The 17,340-nt window shown below is 42.7% G+C and overlaps 6 protein-coding genes across 9 annotated transcripts; 4 read left to right on the plus strand and 2 right to left on the minus strand.

The window, feature by feature from the left end:
- Positions 1-298: 298 nt before the first annotated feature.
- Positions 299-3,682, plus strand: blzf1 (basic leucine zipper nuclear factor 1). Its single transcript, XM_003969902.3, has 6 exons — positions 299-778; positions 1,130-1,590; positions 1,712-1,911; positions 2,038-2,166; positions 2,495-2,717; positions 2,806-3,682. The coding sequence occupies exons 1-6, from the start codon at positions 760-762 to the stop codon at positions 2,989-2,991; spliced, it is 1,218 nt and encodes a 405-aa protein (XP_003969951.1). The 5' UTR covers positions 299-759; the 3' UTR covers positions 2,992-3,682.
- Positions 3,683-3,848: 166 nt separating this feature from the next.
- Positions 3,849-5,651, minus strand: trmt10c (tRNA methyltransferase 10C, mitochondrial RNase P subunit). Its single transcript, XM_011610107.2, has one exon. The coding sequence runs from the start codon at positions 5,403-5,405 to the stop codon at positions 3,906-3,908; it is 1,500 nt and encodes a 499-aa protein (XP_011608409.2). The 5' UTR covers positions 5,406-5,651; the 3' UTR covers positions 3,849-3,905.
- A 150-nt stretch (positions 5,652-5,801) lies between these two features.
- Positions 5,802-6,987, plus strand: txnl4b (thioredoxin-like 4B). Its single transcript, XM_003969666.3, has 3 exons — positions 5,802-6,070; positions 6,157-6,308; positions 6,443-6,987. Exons 1-3 carry the CDS (start codon positions 5,939-5,941, stop codon positions 6,606-6,608), a joined length of 450 nt encoding a protein of 149 aa, XP_003969715.1. The 5' UTR covers positions 5,802-5,938; the 3' UTR covers positions 6,609-6,987.
- A 330-nt stretch (positions 6,988-7,317) lies between these two features.
- Positions 7,318-8,959, plus strand: mrpl16 (mitochondrial ribosomal protein L16). The gene is made up of 5 exons (XM_003969667.3): positions 7,318-7,544; positions 7,623-7,694; positions 7,912-8,060; positions 8,235-8,528; positions 8,639-8,959. Exons 1-5 carry the CDS (start codon positions 7,478-7,480, stop codon positions 8,828-8,830), a joined length of 774 nt encoding a protein of 257 aa, XP_003969716.1. The 5' UTR covers positions 7,318-7,477; the 3' UTR covers positions 8,831-8,959.
- Positions 8,960-9,839: 880 nt separating this feature from the next.
- cenpq (centromere protein Q) lies at positions 9,840-12,575 on the plus strand. Its single transcript, XM_011610108.2, has 8 exons — positions 9,840-10,184; positions 10,258-10,318; positions 10,392-10,473; positions 10,559-10,627; positions 10,764-10,893; positions 11,122-11,241; positions 11,946-12,020; positions 12,316-12,575. Exons 1-8 carry the CDS (start codon positions 10,080-10,082, stop codon positions 12,505-12,507), a joined length of 834 nt encoding a protein of 277 aa, XP_011608410.2. The 5' UTR covers positions 9,840-10,079; the 3' UTR covers positions 12,508-12,575.
- A 55-nt stretch (positions 12,576-12,630) lies between these two features.
- LOC101078546 (C3a anaphylatoxin chemotactic receptor) lies at positions 12,631-16,722 on the minus strand. Of its 4 annotated transcripts, XM_029846573.1 has the most exons (4): positions 15,564-15,701; positions 15,323-15,371; positions 14,178-14,332; positions 12,631-14,064 (listed from the first exon to the last, which is right to left on the minus strand). In XM_029846573.1, exons 3-4 carry the CDS (start codon positions 14,295-14,297, stop codon positions 13,111-13,113), a joined length of 1,074 nt encoding a protein of 357 aa, XP_029702433.1. In that variant the 5' UTR covers positions 14,298-14,332; positions 15,323-15,371; positions 15,564-15,701; the 3' UTR covers positions 12,631-13,110. The 4 variants fall into 4 exon arrangements, with proteins under 4 accessions (XP_029702433.1, XP_029702432.1, XP_003969953.1 ...); XM_029846572.1 differs by lacking the exons at positions 15,323-15,371; positions 15,564-15,701 and adding an exon at positions 16,566-16,722; XM_003969904.3 differs by lacking the exon at positions 15,323-15,371.
- Positions 16,723-17,340: the final 618 nt, after the last annotated feature.

The raw sequence follows: 17,340 nt of genomic DNA on the forward strand, positions 1-17,340 counted from the left end.
ATTTTTAGTTTTAACCTATTTTTAATTTACGCAAAGTTTTAACAAGGAATTCTCAGCACCCAGACAACGGCAAAAAATGCAATACAATAACATATTTGTTGGCAGGTCATTTTGACCGAAAGGGCGGAGTCTAGTAAGGTTCTGTGCCCATTAAGCACTATCAGCAGGCAAGAGGAAACTAGCTATTTATTACCAAATAATAGATATTGTGTAAATAATACACAAGTCAATTACCCATAAAATTAAGGATAATTATCTGTGCATCATCTCAAACATTGTTCACAATACATTTGTATAGCAACTTTCCTTAACAGGAAATTTGCCTGAAAGTTAAATTGAGGGGAAATAATTCCCACACTTAACAGGGGCAACGCCGAACTGTTTCCGACGATAAACATTTGATGACAATTTAAAGATTGATAGGACCTCTAGATGTAATGTAGGCGACATGCGGAGTTTGATATCGGGCACCACAGAAAGAATCACTCATTAGTAATGTGGCGCTCAGGTGACTTTATTTTGGGTCTTAGCTGTTCTGTTCGGGTTGAACTGCATTAGCTCAACAGCTAGCATTAGCAACTGTCGCCGTGGAACCTCGTCAGTACTTCAGCTGTGTTGAGCTTTGTGTAGTGCTCTTCATTGATACATATTACAAACCGCGAATACAAATATATAGTTGGAAAGTAAGTTGGAGAGTACGTATAGTCTTCCGCATTTTATTTCCATTACAGATTACTATCAGCAAATAACACATCCAAGATGACCGCGATTATAAGAGGTACGTGTGCATTGTTGTCACGCTTCTTTTGCTTCTTTGCTAACTATTCTAATCCTTTTACGTAACAACAATGTATTCAATACATACATCAATTCCCTTTTGTTCCCCAAGTTTTTATGTGTAACTATATACTAAAGATTTTTTATAAGATTCCATTTAAGTTGGATCAAAACAGAAAAACTCTTAGGAATACTTGATAAACGTCTGTGTACTTCTGTTCCCTGCCTTTACACAGTTCTTTGTTATTGTCTGGCCTATAACTTTTGTAATATTTGAAATTCAAATGTATACGGCCGAGCAAAGGAAACATCCCTCGCTTCCTAAGTGGTTCACTTTTTCCATTTTATGCAGGCTCGGCCACGGTGCCAGTTCGAGTTGCTGGCGATGGGATGGAAACTAACAAAACTCCAATTGTTGTGGAGGCAAATACAGACTCCACACCAAACAGCCCAAATACGCCTCCACCCGTGAAGGTTCCGAGTCCAACACGTAGCCCAAAATGTAGTCCGTCAGCTCCAAGTGCTGCCCCACAACCCCTTGGAGTTCTGCATCTGGGCAAGGTGAGTCGAGAGTCCTGCACAGAGGTGGAAGCAATGAGGATTGTTGTTCCGCGGGCTGCTATTAGCCGTAGCAGTCGCACCACTCCTGTTGAGGGAAAAGGGGAAGCTGGGCAACAAAGTGAGGGTTGGGGCTCTTCCCTACTGCCTGTGGCTGAGGACTGGAAAGGACAAATGGAAAAGCTGCAAAACTCTGAACGCAGGCTTCTCCAGGACAAAGAAGGCCTTTCCAATCAGCTCCGGGTGCAGACAGAGGTAGGACTCAAACCAAACTGATAATTGTTGGATATGATTCTATATTTTTGGGGGGTTTTTTCATGTTTTGTGTCTTGCATGAGGTCAGCTAAAGTCAAATTTAATCGTTTCTTTGACCCAGGTGAACCGTGAACTAAAGAAGCTGCTGGTAGCGTCGGTCGGGGATGACCTGCAGTATCACTTTGAGCGTCTCTCGCGGGAGAAGAACCAGCTTATTCTGGAGAACGAGGCACTGGGCAGGAATCTGGCACACACCACCGAGCAGCTCGAGCGGATGAGTATCCAGTGTGACGTTTGGAGGAGCAAGTTTTTGGCCAGCAGGTAGGAAAGAGATGAAGAAAACACATGGTGGCGTTTCAGTGCCCGGCCACCTGACATCACCAGATTTAGAACGAAATGATTTTGTTGTGTTTAATAAAGAGTTTTATATTGATGTTTGATCTTCAGGGTCATGGCAGAGGAGTTGACAACTGCCAGAGCAGCTCTCCAAAGACAGACAAGAGAGGCACAGGGAGCCATTCAAGACCTGCTTTTAGAGAGAGAGGAGTTCTCCAGGAACATGTTACTCACTCACAGGTACATGTAACCTTCGATGTATCGTCACTGAATTTGACTTATAAAGACAATGCTCCTGTGGATGCAATGCCGACTCCGGCTCCTGGTACATAATCGATGAATGCTTGAACTCTGTTGCCTCAAAAGATCAATTTGAGCCACGTTCTCTTAAATATTCACGCACAGACTTCATGTCAGAGTAAAGAACAAGTTCTTCTTTGGTGGTTAGTTTTTCTGCTGCAGCTGTAGAGCTACTCTGGGGTTTATAATAACATTTATATATTCAGCATAAATTTTATCTAGTTTACGTTACACAGGCAGTCTTTATTTTAATGTTTGCCTTTTTCAGGTCCTTGGAGCAGCTGCTGGTGTCTCTGCAGTGGGGCAGACAGCAGACTTACTACCCCAGCGCACAGCCCCTCAGCACCGGAGATCTGGCCACATCCAACCATAAGCTGGCGGAGGCCATCAATTCGCACCTGCTGGGAAAGTTCACCAGCAACAGCCCGAAGAGCAGCGGCGCAACGGCTCAGCAGCGCTGCAACACGCCGGCCGAGATGATGGCAGAGAAGGTTACTGGCTCCATTTGCCTGCACTGGTCCAACCATTGTCCAATAATGAGTAATATTCATCATTGAAACTCCTTGTTTTCTGTCACAGGTCCTGAAGATTTTGGATCCAATTACCCCCCCGGAAAACAAGGCAGAGCCTCCATTCAGTGACTCCACCCCCTCAAATTTTCTCGGCAACAAAAAGAGCATCGGCAGGTTTCACCCTTACACCCGCTATGAGAACATCACTTTTAACTGCTGTGAGCGGTGCTCTGGAGACATCCTGGTGCTGTAGAGGTCAAACGCTGGTCACCTGGCTCTGATGATGTCAGCAGTCCACACGGGACTCTGGAACTTGACGCTGCTGTGGTTACTGATTCCGACAGATAACCAGAAGCTGGCGAAAAGCCCTGATGTTGGGTCACCATCTTCACCCTGTTCAGAATAATTATTTTAAGGAGTTTAAAAACTTCAAATCATTTCTGCAGTAAGGGAAACTGCCAGTTCTAACCGATATGTGAGGTCAACATGAATCAGTGTTAAATGATTAAAACATGCTGTTATGGTGCCTACTTTGTGACGCTTGAATGTTGCAGTATTTTATTTATTCTTAAATGCATTTTTAAATACGTAAACAGAATGAATAATAGATGAGAGGACACATCTTCTCCTAATACTTGTATGGCAGCCGTGTCGCTTTTAAACCTGCTTTTTTATTCGAAAGTTTGAACCGTTTACTTAAACTACACAATTTAATGAAAACTTTGTTCCTTTCATTGATTTAAGCAGTTTGCATTGAATTCATACTTTGTATTTAAAATTGATTCTAAAAATCAATGGTTTACATTTTTTCAAGGAACATTTTTCAAAAACAAGGTGATTTATTGTAACCGGATATCATTGTTATGGCTGATGTTTTTAAATAATTTTAGTTTTACCCTGTAAATGCCATTTTATCAAAACAAATAGTAAATTAGTTGTCTTTACCAAAACTGGAGGTGTTTTAATTAATCTGTTCTGAAAACTAATTTGTCATTCAAAGAACTGGGAGATATGTGGATTTTTTTGCTCTAATGCCAGACCAAATATGAAAGGCTGTTTATATATTTATAAAATAAAGCATCTTGTATTAAACCTGCACTGGAATCAGAATACACAACAGAAACACATTTTATTTATGTTTTGACATTCCCACAGACACTTCTGAGTTTAATCGTCATCCCACAACGTCTTTTTGCCTTTTCTTCCCTCCATTAAATATGTGCGTAATCTAGTCGTAGCTGGTTTTCCTCTGTCACCAGGATTCCCCGTTATCCTTTCTTTAGCTGTAAATCCAGGCTGACTTTGACCTTCATTTTTATGTGTCTGTTTTGTAGGCTTTAACCACAAGTCTCTTTCTTTTGTCACTCCCCTTGCCTGGTTATTTACCATCTTTTTCTGTGTCTGTTGATGGTAAAAGCCATCGTGCTTTCTCTGAGGAACAAACTTCAACGCCTCCTCCCATTTCCCCGTCTCCTTGAGAGCCAGCATGATGCGAATCATCTGATCCAGTGTTAGATTTTTAGCTCCCATCTCCCAGTTTAAGAAGTGATCTAGGGGTAAACGGGCTGTGGCCAGTTTGAGGCGCTTAGCATTGGCTAATGACAGGCCTGACTGGATCGACCGGTCCACGAGAGCCCCAATGATGTAGACTTTGGAATGGTCAAAAGTACGGAGAACGTTGGGGGAATCAGCAGTGAGATACACCAGCTGTTCTCGAGGGAACACTTGGCTATGCTGCCGATCAGTGCAGGTAACGAGGAGTCGGCTCCAGGTCTCTGTGCCGTAGCGTTTCAGGAACTCCTGCATGTAAGTCCCGTCAGGCTGCAGGTTGCAGAAGTGAAGATGGAATGGCTCAGCAGCACGTCTGTTCCAACCCTCCACCTCCATCAGCTGGGACACAGTATTGTCTATCTCACGCCTGGACATGTTGGACTCGTAGCTCATGTCAAACACCAGCGGCTGATCAAACATCATGGCCTGGGCGCACCTCCAGCCCAACAGTTTGTCCAGGGAGCGGCTCCAAAACTGTAATAAGAATGTGTTTTTAGCCGCTGCTCCACTCTGATCACCGCCTTCCTCTTCACAAATGCTCTGTTTGTTGCTCTGAATTGCTGCTTCCTTTTCTTCTTTTTTCCTCTGCTGCTTCTGTTTCCGGGACTGTTTGTGGCGCTCTTTTATAGCCAGGTATTTCAGGTACTTCTTCTTGGAAGATTTGGTGTCGAGTTCTGCAAGGGCCTTAATCTCTTCATCAGTTATCTCTTGAGGTACAAGTTTCCCTGCGTAGCGCCACATCACTACCAGATCCCGAGTTGCCTCCAACAATGTATTTCCCTTTGCATCGACTTGTGCTTGAAGGTTTTCTTCGTCATCACTGCCTTCATCTCCTTGGTGGACATCTTTAGCTTTTGTCACCATTTTAGCTCTCATAACAGTCTTCCATTTATCCACGTCAACTTTCTCCGCCTCGGCGGATTCATCACTTTTTGGTTGGAGCTCATCTTTCCACAGTTGACTACCAGTCTTGTAATGGCGAGCAACGTTCTTTGGTCGGGGGTGACTTGTGATGCCAATTGGGACAACGCTTTTCGTCTTGGTAACACAATATGCCACAGTCCTATTACATTTGCAAAGTTCAGAAAAGGCTTGGGACGAAAGAAGCCTCAACATCGTAAAAGTGCAGCTTAAATTAATGCAAAAAACGGGCGAATGAACCAGGAAGAAAAAAAAAAATCAGTGGACAACCGCTTCGTCTTGATCAAGCTGAACAAATTACCTAAACGATGCGTTGTTTTCCGTCTTTAACTGTCATAAACGCTTACAAGAGACCAACATTTTGTGATGTGTTGAGTCCTCTTTTAGCCACACTGTTTTGACTGCTAGAGGCGTCCATGCTCGTTAGGGAGGTCACGTTGTTACAGTGTTACACTTAAATGTGTCGTGGTAGAAAATAACAGCATCTTCCACATGGAACATTAGACCTGTCTGCCCTTGACTCTTTAATGTGAAATGTGTCACAGTAATAAAATATACAGGTGCAATTAATTTGTGTTTAATCACATTTATAATATCAAATGTTTGTATCAATTTTGAACAACTTATAGAAGAAATTTCTTCATGGTCGGATGTTTTAGTGTTTCGGACCCCAACAATGACGTATTTCCTCCTACTAGCGAAGAACGAAAAATAGATTATTCCTCAATATGAGTTTATTTTTGCCAAAATTATCGTCCAAAAAGGATATAGATGAAGTCATTAAAGGTGTCGCAGAAAAGGTCGTAGTTTTGAGGTTCGGAAGAGATGAAGATTCAGTCTGTCTCCAGCTGGACGAAATCGTGAGTAGCACTTAGACTGATATGACTCTGGTCGAATTGTCGTCATTTAAAACATATTCATTATCTTTCTCCTTTGCCAACTTTAGCTGTCAAAAACCGCCCATGACCTGAGTAATATGGCGTCCATCTACATCGTTGATGTAGATAAAGCGCCAATTTACACGCGATACTTCGACATTAGTTACATCCCTTCCACCGTTTTCTTTTTTAACGGGCAACACATGAAAGTGGACTATGGGTAAGTCGAAGGAATTCACAAAATAAAGATTAAATGTGCCACGTAACATTCATTTCTTTTTAAGTCAGTTAAAAAGACACCAATAGATTCTGTATCACAAGGAAACATTTCCAATAAAATCACTTCCCTCCCAGCTCTCCAGATCACACCAAGTTTGTGGGCAGCTTCAAGACCAAGCAAGATTTCATGGATCTGATTGAAGTTATATACAGAGGAGCCATGCGAGGGAAGATGATTGTCCAGAGTCCCATTGATCCGCAGAATATTCCCAAATATGATCTTCTCTACCATGGTATTTAAGATCCACTTTGGAGTGTTTTCTCCTATTAAAACATACAAAACAGCCATTTCTTCTTTACAACAACCTCACAACAAGCTGAAGAACTTTAAAAAATAGTTTATCTATTATTTGGGGGGTTTTGTGGAGTTTTTGGTCATTGGTAAAACATTGTATTAAGGTTTTTTGTTTATTTTCTCACAATGCATAAAACAAATACAATACAAACTCCAAAAGCAGCTAATTAACGTTGTGTTTTTCTTTTTAGCAACAGCAATTGTTCTAACAGCAGTTGTTTATTATATTGTTTGTGAAGGCAGTGTTATTGTGATGTTTCCCATGGAAAATTAACAGTTATGTACACCATGTATATGCATTTTTTGCAATAAAGAATAAAAAAAATCATATTGTTCTAACTGTGGGATTTCAATGAGTTCATGGGCGTTTAGGGTGGAGAATACTGAGATTACATGCAATAATTGATAAGTAAATGCTTAAAAGAAATTGGAGGTTCAATTCATTTTGGCGATTATCTGTTATCAACTTGGTTGGGAGAGTTGTAAAACTGAGAGCTACCATGCGTTTAACAGTCGTGGTCTTCCTTCGCAGTTGAAGCTCCGTTTTCACTGGATCATAGTTGTAGAAAGTCTGAAGACTTAAATTTCCATTGTGCAGTCAGTAAATTCTACACGACACTCAACACCAGAGGGCAGCAGTGCGCTTCCTGTCATAATACCCAACACCGGGGAACACGCTCAAAGAAGAAAAAGAAGAAGAAGAAGAAGGATCAACATGCCCCATGTTGCTGTTTCGTGCTTAAAATGACCCTTTTGACCGAAGAGTAAATGTGACCAGATTTACACGTCTAATATTTATTGATATTTGCGACGTCATGTTTCCCTTTATTAAATCGCTCGTCGGCGGAGTGACGGGTATCTGTAGAGCTCACGCTCATCCAGGTAAGCCAAACCAGCAAACTCAACCAATATGGTTTTCATGTTGGATTAATTCGTGTTTCCTACGTGCTTCTATGACAGGTCCTTTACAAAACCACCTGAAATTACTTGCTGCTGGACTGAAGACATATGAAGTGCCCCCAGATTACAGTGGTAATCAGTCATTTTCAGTTTGTTACGTGATTAATAACTCTGTTATGTGTCTAAAGTGCAATCATGTTATTTTTGCTGTATTTTATATACATAGAAGTGGGCGAAATTCCATATTTGGGTTTTTATTTTAAACACTCTTCACTGTGACACCACCTTATTTATTTATTTAGCTTTATTCTAATTCTGTACATGATTACTCTTTTTTTTCCCCCTGAAGATGTGATTTTGCCAGAAAAACCCAAACTGAAATTTATGAATAAGGTGCCTAACCTAAAGAAGGCCAAGAAAGAAAGGAAGAGGCTTTGGGATATTCAAGGACCAGCTAGGACAGCAAACACCTTCACCACTGGAAAGTATGCTATCGTGGTGAGTCCAGTAATTTTATGTAACGTGTTGCGTTAAAGAAAATCAGAAATTTCAGTGCCATTTCATGCATTCATCTATATATACCGGTTTAATTTAATACTAGGTCATCTATTTATCATAGAATGGAGAAGAAAATGCCTTAATCTGTACATTTGCTTTGTCTCTGATGTTCAGGCCATGGGAGGAGGCTACCTTCATTGGGGCCACTTAGAGATGATTCGTCTGACCGTCAATCGCAAGATGGATTCACAGACCACATTTGCACGCTGGCGTGTAAATAGCCCATATAAACCCATCACTCGCAAAGGGCTGGGACAGCGCATGGGTGGAGGAAAAGGAGCCATTGATCATTATGCGGTACCTGTTCGCTACGGTCGTTTAATTGTGGAGGTAGGAGGCAAGGTGGAGCTGGCGGAGGTCGAACCCATCTTGACTGAAGTAGCAAAGAAGTTGCCATTCCCTGCCAAGGTCAGTTGCCTTGTATGATGTACCCACATTGGTAATTGTGGTCTTGATGTCTCTCTTTATTTTTATTTTAGTAATTTGAATGTGGCAAAAAAAAATCTCATTTATTTCAGGTAATGAGCAGGGAGAGCCTCGCCGCCTTGCAGAAGGAACAGGCTGAAAGGGAAGAGAACAACCAGAATCCCTGGACTTTCAAGGAGATAATACAAGGCAACATGCTTGGTATCAGAAAGGTTCTCAGCCCTGTTGACCTGCACACTAATGGACGATTCACAGGAAAATTTATCCTCCCAAGGAGAGTGTGACCAGCATAATGGACAAAAATGATCTGTGTCAGTACGGATGCTAACCAAACATCAGTCATATGTTTGACAGACCTGTCAGTTTATTGTAAGATAACATCAATAAAATCATTTAATACAGTTCCACATAAATATGTTTTTTGTGTGATGAATGCCAACATGAGTATGTTCTATTTTAGGTATGTTAGGCATTTTGCCAATCGCATTTGGTATCAATCAATCAATCTTTATTTATCTAGTGTCTGTTATAATCAAAATTGTTTCTAGGAGCTTTACAGAATCCCAGGGCTTGACCCCCAACAAGCAACAACGGCAAGGAAAAACTCCCCTTTAACAGGAAGAAACCTTGAGCAGGACCAGGCTCATGTAGGGGGACCCTCCTGCTGATGGGGGGCTGGGTAGAGAGAGGGGGTGGGGGAGGACAGGTTGAAGAGAGACTAGGCATAGATCATAGAAATACATTAATAATACAAGCTGCTTGTGTAAGAGTTGGGTCAGAGGTCGGCAGGCCAGAATATAGCTATAAAGGTGGCTATACCACACAAGAAATAACATCACTGATCTACGAGGAGAGGTGAGGCGAGGCAGCCATGACCCAGTGTGGTGACAGAGGCCTGTCAAGTGATCATGTTTCTGGACCCCCTTCAACTAAGATATGAACCTAATAATTAGATTATTATGTCTTTTTATGCCCTGCTTGCGGCTTTTCTCAAAACTATAGTGTGGTCATACATCAAGCCCATATGTCAGTAACTCTGAGCCAGGGAAATGTCGCCATCTGTCGTCACTGTAGTGTCACTGCAAGTTGTAAGTGCTCGTTTCGAGTTCCCTCCTGATTGACTGTCAGGTGACAGATATGTGCTGTTATGATATAAATTATTCTTTACATAAATGCTGAAACAACCAAAATCCCTTTAGCTACTGTTATGAACGCTAGCCATGTGTCAGATGTGTGTACAGTATTGTAAAGAATTTCGTCTTGGTCAACAGTTGCCTGACAACCCAAATCCCGGTTTTAGAATTCCCACGTATTTAGCGAATTATTTTAACTACAGCCCCGCGAAACAGCAGCTACGGCCCTCAGTAGTTTAGATGAGATTATGAGAAATTCAGGTCTTGACTTTTTATTGCTCTTTAATGAGGGGTAAATGTTGTTTCTACAGCCTTTAGTGGCTTTATTTTAGTGGAGCTCGCATATTTCCACGGCGTCACATTAGCATTTGCTTCACTAGTAGCTAACTAGCTAGCAGAGATGAAGGCTGTGCGCGGTTCTAACCGAGCCGCCACCAAAGCACCAAGAAAACAAAACCAGAACAAATCAAAGAGAATTTCTCGAAAACGAGCAGCATCGGACCAGGTAAAATGTCCTAGCGTCATTTTTCTGAGGCGTTATAGCCATCCTAGTGACACTGACGCTTTTCCATGTCCAGGAGTCAGAACCCAGTCAGGATGAACGGGAAACCCAGCAGAACCCAGGAAAAAAGAGGACAGGCAAGATAAGTTCTACATATGTGTTCTCTCTGTTTAGGCACACTTTGCTGTAAGATTCACTGAAATGTTTTAGGTGCCGGAGCTCAGGAAGGCTGGCAGCCAATCTCAAGAAGCTCCATAGCTGAAATGGAGAACGTTATGGATCTGGCAATACTGCAAGTGTTAAAATACATCAGTATAAATACTTTTAGATTTACTGCCAACAGAATTCAGCCTGATTTGTGCTTTTCTGTTAAGCAGAGCAGCTGTTGCTTTGAAAAAGACAGAGAAGAAGGAGATCCGGGAGCATCTGAACACCATAAAAACCCGGTAAACAGCAACAATGGCTGGAATCTCTTGGACGTATTGAAAATCTACTGCGTGTTCTGTTGGCCTCTGTTTGTCCTGAAGGATGTGTCGTCGCTCAGCTTTTGTAATTGGGTTCTTTCTTCTGATTTCTCTCAAGGTTTCTCGCTGAGTGCGCAAAACTCAAAGTACCACCTCACAAACAGAAATATGGGGAATGTTCCTCTCTGCGCCTCCAGGAGGAAACCAAGAAGTTTAATGTTGGAAAGGAGACTCTGAGCACTCTTGAGGTGGGAATCAGACTGACAGTTTTTAACCATATTAACCCCGACCATTAAAAAACACACCCACCTAGTATAAATGAAGAATTTCTTCACTGTAACAAGGTTTCTGTGCATGTTCTTGGTGTTGTGGGGCCTCAGAGAATCTATCTCCAGTGTCAGAAATATTGTCTGTGGTGCTCTGTATGAAATGGGAATGTTTTAGATGGAGGTGGATGCATGTGTGTGTGTTTGCAGGAAGACTTGAAGGCTGTACTCATTGCTTTGGAGAAGACAGAGGAGCAGGTGACGTCCTTAGAGCAAGAATGTTCCCTGCTCAGAGATCAGGTGAAGGAAGAGGAGGAGAAGGCAGAACAGGTGAAAAAAGTCCCACATGCCACCATAAATGAGGAATGATTCTTTAACAAATCTGTCCTGATAGAAGAGTTGTCCATTATTACTTTAAATTGTTTTTTTCCCCCCCTCCGAGATGTTAAAGTTGAGGCGGGTTTTATGAAGAATTCTGATGGTTTCATGTTCTATTTGCGCCACCGAAGCCTGCGATTTTGTCAGAGGCGTTTCGAAATGGTTTTAAAGCCAATGCAAATCCGGTCAGGCTGCAGCATGTTGAGCTCAAATGCAAAATCTATGTCAAACAAGCAAGTTGCTGCTTGAGTCTTGACCCACGCTAATCTGCGGCGTTTCAATACATGTGTTTTCATGCAGATGTCTTAAAAGAGTGATGTTGCGATCCAAATATGGACTAAAACTCTAGTTTCTGATAATCAAACTGTGTTACACCTGAAAACTCACCTGACAGAAGATGTCACACATGCTAGTAATAAAAATGAGATGATGTGTCTCAGTCAGGTTTTTCCCACCCGAGTCACTGCAAGCGTCGTGGTGGCGTCCCTCACTTGTGTCCTTGCACAGTTACGTCATCGTTCCTATTAAAGCTACTTTTTTTTTTCGGTTTGTAAAAGCAATACAACAACCTTTGTTTGGAAAGAATCACTATTGCAGACAACTTTGTTTGCTCAAGGTTGTGAAACACCGTCGTTCCCCATTTGCCACTTCCACAGATGTTGCAGAGAAAGGAACGTTGCGTTCTGCACATCCATTTCCAGCCTCCAGAAAAGGATGAGCCGACGTTAGAGGTGAGCGGAGCGTGTTCAGCTCATTCACAGCATGCTGCATGTATTGCACAACAGTTTTTAACCATTGAAGGATTCGCTATTTCATAATTCTTCTTTTTCCTGAGGTAACCGTCCCTGATGTCTGAATCAGCAGTTTTTAAACACTATTGCAATACCACTATACTGCTGTTAAAAAAATACAATGTGTCTTGTGCCATACTGTGTTTCTTAAACATTCTTAATAATTACAGTCATCACTGTACGCAGCACATTTACTAGATTTAACATAATGGGATTGTTTTGGGGGGTTTTTTAGGCAGAGATGAGGAAAATGTTGCAGCACAGCGACGCCGAGGCCACAGCAAGGAAGCTGGGAGAAATCCTGCAGACTTCAGAGGCCAGCCGGAACGCTCAGGAGCTGCTCCTGCAGGCCCACAGACGGGCCGATCAGATCCGGGAGGTGAACCCTGAGCTGCCCCGGGTCGGTGGGACAGCATCAGAACTTTGATTAAAGTCTGCATGTCCCGTGCTGTTGAAACCAAATCTTAATAAACAAACCTTCCTTTTTCATTAGAACTTTTTGGATGTTTTTGTCGCTCTTTTGGACCAAATCAATCCAGCTCGAGGGGAAAAAGGGCGTTTAGAGGTTAGTTTTAATTTAGAGAGAAAACAAAACACAGGTATTTGTTTAAGTGCATAAACTAGATGTGTAGAATAAAATGATTTGAAGCAAAGGTTTTTATTTTTTTAAAAGAAGATTTTGGTGGGTCACATCGTAGGAGTATCTGGAAACAGTTGCCCTGCAGGACAGGATGCTCGGTATGTTGCGTTTGGCAACCCTTGAAGCAGATGATTCAGCGTTGCGGCGTGCCACAACAGAGGCAGGAACATTTTTGTAGTGCTCCATCACACAGGCGTTGTTGATTGGTCACGTCTCTAAATCTTAAACCCGACACAAGGTTCTCGGTTTGTGCAAGCAGAATGTACCTTTTTATAACCCCCCCAAAAGAGCTGAAATCCTCCTGAAGGATCAGGTTCTGGTCTCGGAAGTGGATCCTTAAAGAGTCACGAGTCACTTCTGCAAAGTGTTAAAAAAAAAAAATGCCGTAAATTACACCTGGGAATTCTTAAGTGAGTTTTTCAGCGACTTCCTGCGGATTGACTCCAAAGATTCGTCGCTGAAAAGTCGCTCGATGGTGGAGACGAGGGAAGCCTTGATAGCGCGGCTCAGTCCTCGGGCGGCGAACACGTACATCACCGGGTTGAGGGCGCTCTTGGTGTACACCAGGAACAAGGACACGTACATTCCCTTAAGTGCCCTCCCGGTGAGCGTACCCCATCCGGAGGAGCCTTTGGCCAAGGCCAGCAGGAACCGAAACACAAAATAGGGCACCCAGCAGGTGAGGAAGAGCAGCATGGTTAAGAAGAGGACCTGGTACATCCGGGCCATCCTGCGGGAGGTTGTAGGGGTGGATGTGGGCGTGTGGGCCACAGCTTTGTGAACTGTGATCACCACAGCCAGGTTGCTTCCCACAAACACCAGCAGGGGTAGAATGAATCCGGCAACTGTTTCTGTGACGAACAGTCCCATTTTAAACTCCCCGCTCTCCAGGCACTGGTAGGTCCCGTTTACGTCCTTCAGGAAGGCGCTGTAGATGTAGGGGACCGAAAGGATGGTGGCCATCAGCCACATGATGCTGCACGTGAGTGGTACCGCCCACGTGGGGCGCCGCAGTCGAGACCACACGGGCTTCAGGAGGCACAGGCATCGCTCCAGGGCCACGGCGCACAGGAGGAAAGCATTGGCGTACAGCCCCAGGCACCGCAGGAACATGATCACGCGGCAGAAGACGCGTCCGAAGGGCCAGCTGTAGTTGTCGGCAATGTAACCCAACATCATGGGGGTCCGCATCAGGAGCAGCAGGTCAGCAAGGGCCAGGTTCAGCACATAAACACGGAAACTGTTAGCGGCCCGCGTCTCCACGCCGCTGCCTCTGCGCGCCAGGTAACGGTGACTCCGACAACCAAGGGCCCAGACCACCAGACCGTTCAGAGGGACCCCCACCTGAGAGACACGACAACGGCAGCCATCGCCGCCATTTAGTAGGAAAGACTAACAAAAATAAGTCGACGTCTAAGACGGCTGGAAAGATTTCAGAAGCAGGAATGGTTGCTCACCAGAAAGATGAGCAGGGTTATCGTTATTTGGACTCCTCTGACTGCATCGTTTTGCCACCAGCTGTTGATGCCTGCTGCACTCTGGTTGACAGCACGGGCAGAAAGCAGTGTTCCATTCATGATGGCTATTTTGGTGATATCACCCAGGAAATGAACTGAAAGAGACAGGAGACACTTTAGGGAACCCAGAGAGCAAGGACTAAGGTAACAGTGGCAGAGGGGGTGACTCCCTTTTAACAGGAAGAAACCTTAAGCAGAACTGGGCTGGGTAGATGATCTTCTCTTGCTCATGTTGCTCATCTAAAGACCTGCACTTGATGGTCTTCAGTGCTCCTCTGAGGGTGAGCTGCAAGAGCAGCCGGGGGGGCACAATGGATCTGAACGGTAGTAACCCTTCAGTAACTGAGAACTGCGTGTATCATTATATAAAATTAAATATACTGTAATGATCACTATCATTATATCAAATCTAACACTATCAGGAATGACTGTAAATCATCAGAAATAATAATCAGATTTTTTTCCAGAGAATCAGAAGTCACTGACTGTCAATTTCAGCCCACGCTTCCTTCTTTTCTGTTCTGCAGAAGACTCCTGTGAAACACACTATAATACACTATACAAAAAATGAAGAAGCGATTTCTGAGCCTGAGTTTTGTTTTCTATAATATGCTTCAGCTTTCATGTATTGTTTGTGTTTGATTCTCAGAGAAACATTCCCTTCATTACATCTATACGGCGACCTCCCAACCTATCAGTCGTCAGGGTATACATGAGTTCACAGCCATGGGTGTACTGGACAGCCATGGGTGTACTGAGCCTATTATTTGTTATTAGCAGATTCTGTAGTATTTGTTTGCCTGTTTCTGGGCAGAAATTCATTTTATTTTATTTTTTACAAAAATAATGCACGCAAAACCTGCACAATAATAAAACTTCAGTCCTCCCTAAATCAATAATTTGCAAGGTTAATCAATAATTTAAGTTCTTATACTATAAGTAAAGAACAATTTCGAAAATAATATCAATAAATAACCTACATTAATTATTAATAAGGGTTATTAATATTAATTTAAAAAGTCCTGTTATTATTATTAGTAGAGGCTGTGTGAGGCAGAAACGGAAAATAGTTGAACATATATCACCCTCTCTTTCTTTCCGGTGTGGTTGCAACACACTTCCCTTGGATATTATCTGTGAATATCATAAACATTTACCAAATTAAACAATGATAAGGTTTCCTGTCTAAGTATGCTCGTTTTGAAAATGCAAACGCTCTTAATTCCCTCTGCAAATAATTAAAAACAGGTGAACGGAAGCCTTTATTTTGATAAACCCATGTTTACTTGGGTTATTTGAATATTTATCTGCCTCTCTTATACTTGCTTTAATTTGCCCCCGCTGCTCTGTCCCCGGATCCTTCCAGGAGATGTCCTCCCTCTCCCGTGGTACGGCGTTGATTGTAAGACCGGTCAGGTTGTTGGTTCCGACAGGTTCGGACTCTTCTGGATCCTATACCTTTTTGATGTCAAAAAGTTCTGCACCGGTGGAACCGCCCCCCTGTCTATGGCCCCGCCCCGGTCCACGCCCCACCCGCCCCGCCCCCCATCGAACCAGCTCTCTAAATGCATTACAGGTCTGTCACCGATAGATGGCAGCAGCGTTAGCAATTCATTCATTTGAATACGCTCCCTGTCCTGTGACAACTTTTGCAGCTTTAAAGGACCAATCTAAAGAAATAAAGTGATGTTACATGAATGAAGGAGAGTTTACAAGCCGGAGAAGTTGTGCACTCGGACAGTTTTGTTATTAGAGTTTAAAATAGATGTAACATTTGATTTTTTTATTTTTTAAAAACCGTTTCTATTAATTTTCTGTCCACCTCTTCCACCTGTCCACCTCTTAATTAAATAACTGATTTATGCTAGAGTCAGTGATGTGATTTTACTTTTGAATTGTAAACATTTGTTACATTATTAATCTTAGTCTAATATACGACTTTTTTATGTGAGAAAGTGTAAATCTAAAATATGAGGAGAAATTCCAGAAGATGTGTGTGCTTACATTTTAAGGACACTAATGAAAGAAACAATTACAAACACATATTTGGAATACACATTAAATGCTGAAGGTTTATGTAATTTTTCTGTAGATGGTCAACATATTTTGATGGTTGACTCCAAAAGGAAGAACTCTCGAGCTCTGCTTACAACAAATGTTTATAATGCAAATATCTGTCTTTTGTTTCTTGATATTGTTATTTTAGGTCTAAACATGATCTCAGGTAATATCATTGATAGGTAACATGTATATTGATTATTGATAATATGGATTTGAGACCCTAATTTTCTTCCTAATAATCAGCATGATTGTCACATTTTCTCTCACCTTTACATGTCTTATTCATGTCCTGTAACTCCTGCAAATTACACACTGTTTCAAGTCGTTTGGAGGCTTCTAAATGTCTGTGTAAATTCTCAGTCATCCAGGTCATTGTATCCAAGGTAGTTTTCTCTGTCAACTGGACTGGGTTTCTTCTCTTGAAGACGTTTCGCCTTCTATCCAGAAGGCTTCTTCAGTTCTGAAATCGCTGGGGAGAGAGCTTGAAAATATATAGCCCCTGTGGACCATTAGCATGCTAATGATCTGGGTGGTCACCTGAGAGTCGTTAGCAGGGTCGTTGGTCGGGTCGTTCACCTAGTTTCTGTTGAGATGTCTCCCCTTTGTCTGCTGGGTCACATGGTGCTGAGTCACTGGGTCTCTTGGAATGGTGTGAATGTTTGTTTTGCTGTTGGAAGGAGTGGAGGACTGCATTGTATGTGGGTGATAGGAAGTGCCTCAGGCCACCACCTCTGTTTAAGGATGGTTTCTCCAATTTAACATGGATAGCTTCCTTGACCCCCCTTTCGAACCAGCGGTCTTCTCTGGCCAGTATCCGTACTTGGCTGTCCTGGAAGGAGTGCCCACTCTCCTTTAAGTGTAAGTGGACTGCTGAATCCTGACCCGAAGAGGTGGCACGTCTGTGTTGTGCCATTCTTCTGTGGAGAGGTTGTTTGGTTTCCCCAATGTACAGTTCCTTGCATTTCTCCTGGCACTGTACAGCATAAACAACATTACTTTGTTTGGGTCTTGGTGTCTTGTCCTTTGGGTGTACTAACCTCTG

Source organism: Takifugu rubripes, chromosome 13 (genome assembly GCF_901000725.2).
Source record: "Takifugu rubripes chromosome 13, fTakRub1.2, whole genome shotgun sequence".
In the NCBI taxonomy this organism is placed as follows: Eukaryota; Metazoa; Chordata; class Actinopteri; order Tetraodontiformes; family Tetraodontidae; genus Takifugu; species Takifugu rubripes.

What these genes read in the sequence shown, in the direction of transcription:
- blzf1 (XM_003969902.3), top strand. An exon ending in AACATGTTACTCACTCACAG is followed by an intron (nt 2,167 to 2,494) that starts GTACATGTAACC and finishes TGCCTTTTTCAG; the next exon opens with GTCCTTGGAGCAGCTGCTGG. An exon ending in CCGAGATGATGGCAGAGAAG is followed by an intron (nt 2,718 to 2,805) that starts GTTACTGGCTCC and finishes TTTCTGTCACAG; the next exon opens with GTCCTGAAGATTTTGGATCC.
- trmt10c (XM_011610107.2), bottom strand. Translation starts at nt 5,405, where the DNA reads ATGTTGAGGCTTCTTTCGTCCCAAGCCTTTTCTGAACTTTGCAAATGT.
- txnl4b (XM_003969666.3), top strand. Translation starts at nt 5,939, where the DNA reads ATGAGTTTATTTTTGCCAAAATTATCGTCCAAAAAGGATATAGATGAA. An exon ending in GTCTCCAGCTGGACGAAATC is followed by an intron (nt 6,071 to 6,156) that starts GTGAGTAGCACT and finishes TGCCAACTTTAG; the next exon opens with CTGTCAAAAACCGCCCATGA. An exon ending in CACATGAAAGTGGACTATGG is followed by an intron (nt 6,309 to 6,442) that starts GTAAGTCGAAGG and finishes CTTCCCTCCCAG; the next exon opens with CTCTCCAGATCACACCAAGT.
- mrpl16 (XM_003969667.3), top strand. Translation starts at nt 7,478, where the DNA reads ATGTTTCCCTTTATTAAATCGCTCGTCGGCGGAGTGACGGGTATCTGT. An exon ending in TAGAGCTCACGCTCATCCAG is followed by an intron (nt 7,545 to 7,622) that starts GTAAGCCAAACC and finishes CTTCTATGACAG; the next exon opens with GTCCTTTACAAAACCACCTG. An exon ending in CTGGAAAGTATGCTATCGTG is followed by an intron (nt 8,061 to 8,234) that starts GTGAGTCCAGTA and finishes TCTGATGTTCAG; the next exon opens with GCCATGGGAGGAGGCTACCT.
- cenpq (XM_011610108.2), top strand. Translation starts at nt 10,080, where the DNA reads ATGAAGGCTGTGCGCGGTTCTAACCGAGCCGCCACCAAAGCACCAAGA. An exon ending in AACGAGCAGCATCGGACCAG is followed by an intron (nt 10,185 to 10,257) that starts GTAAAATGTCCT and finishes TTCCATGTCCAG; the next exon opens with GAGTCAGAACCCAGTCAGGA. An exon ending in AGGAGGAGAAGGCAGAACAG is followed by an intron (nt 11,242 to 11,945) that starts GTGAAAAAAGTC and finishes CCACTTCCACAG; the next exon opens with ATGTTGCAGAGAAAGGAACG.
- LOC101078546 (XM_029846572.1), bottom strand. Translation starts at nt 16,671, where the DNA reads ATGACCTGGATGACTGAGAATTTACACAGACATTTAGAAGCCTCCAAA. An exon ending in CATGAATAAGACATGTAAAG is followed by an intron (nt 14,333 to 16,565) that starts GTGAGAGAAAAT and finishes TGTCTCTTTCAG; the next exon opens with TTCATTTCCTGGGTGATATC. An exon ending in TAACCCTGCTCATCTTTCTG is followed by an intron (nt 14,065 to 14,177) that starts GTGAGCAACCAT and finishes CGTGTCTCTCAG; the next exon opens with GTGGGGGTCCCTCTGAACGG.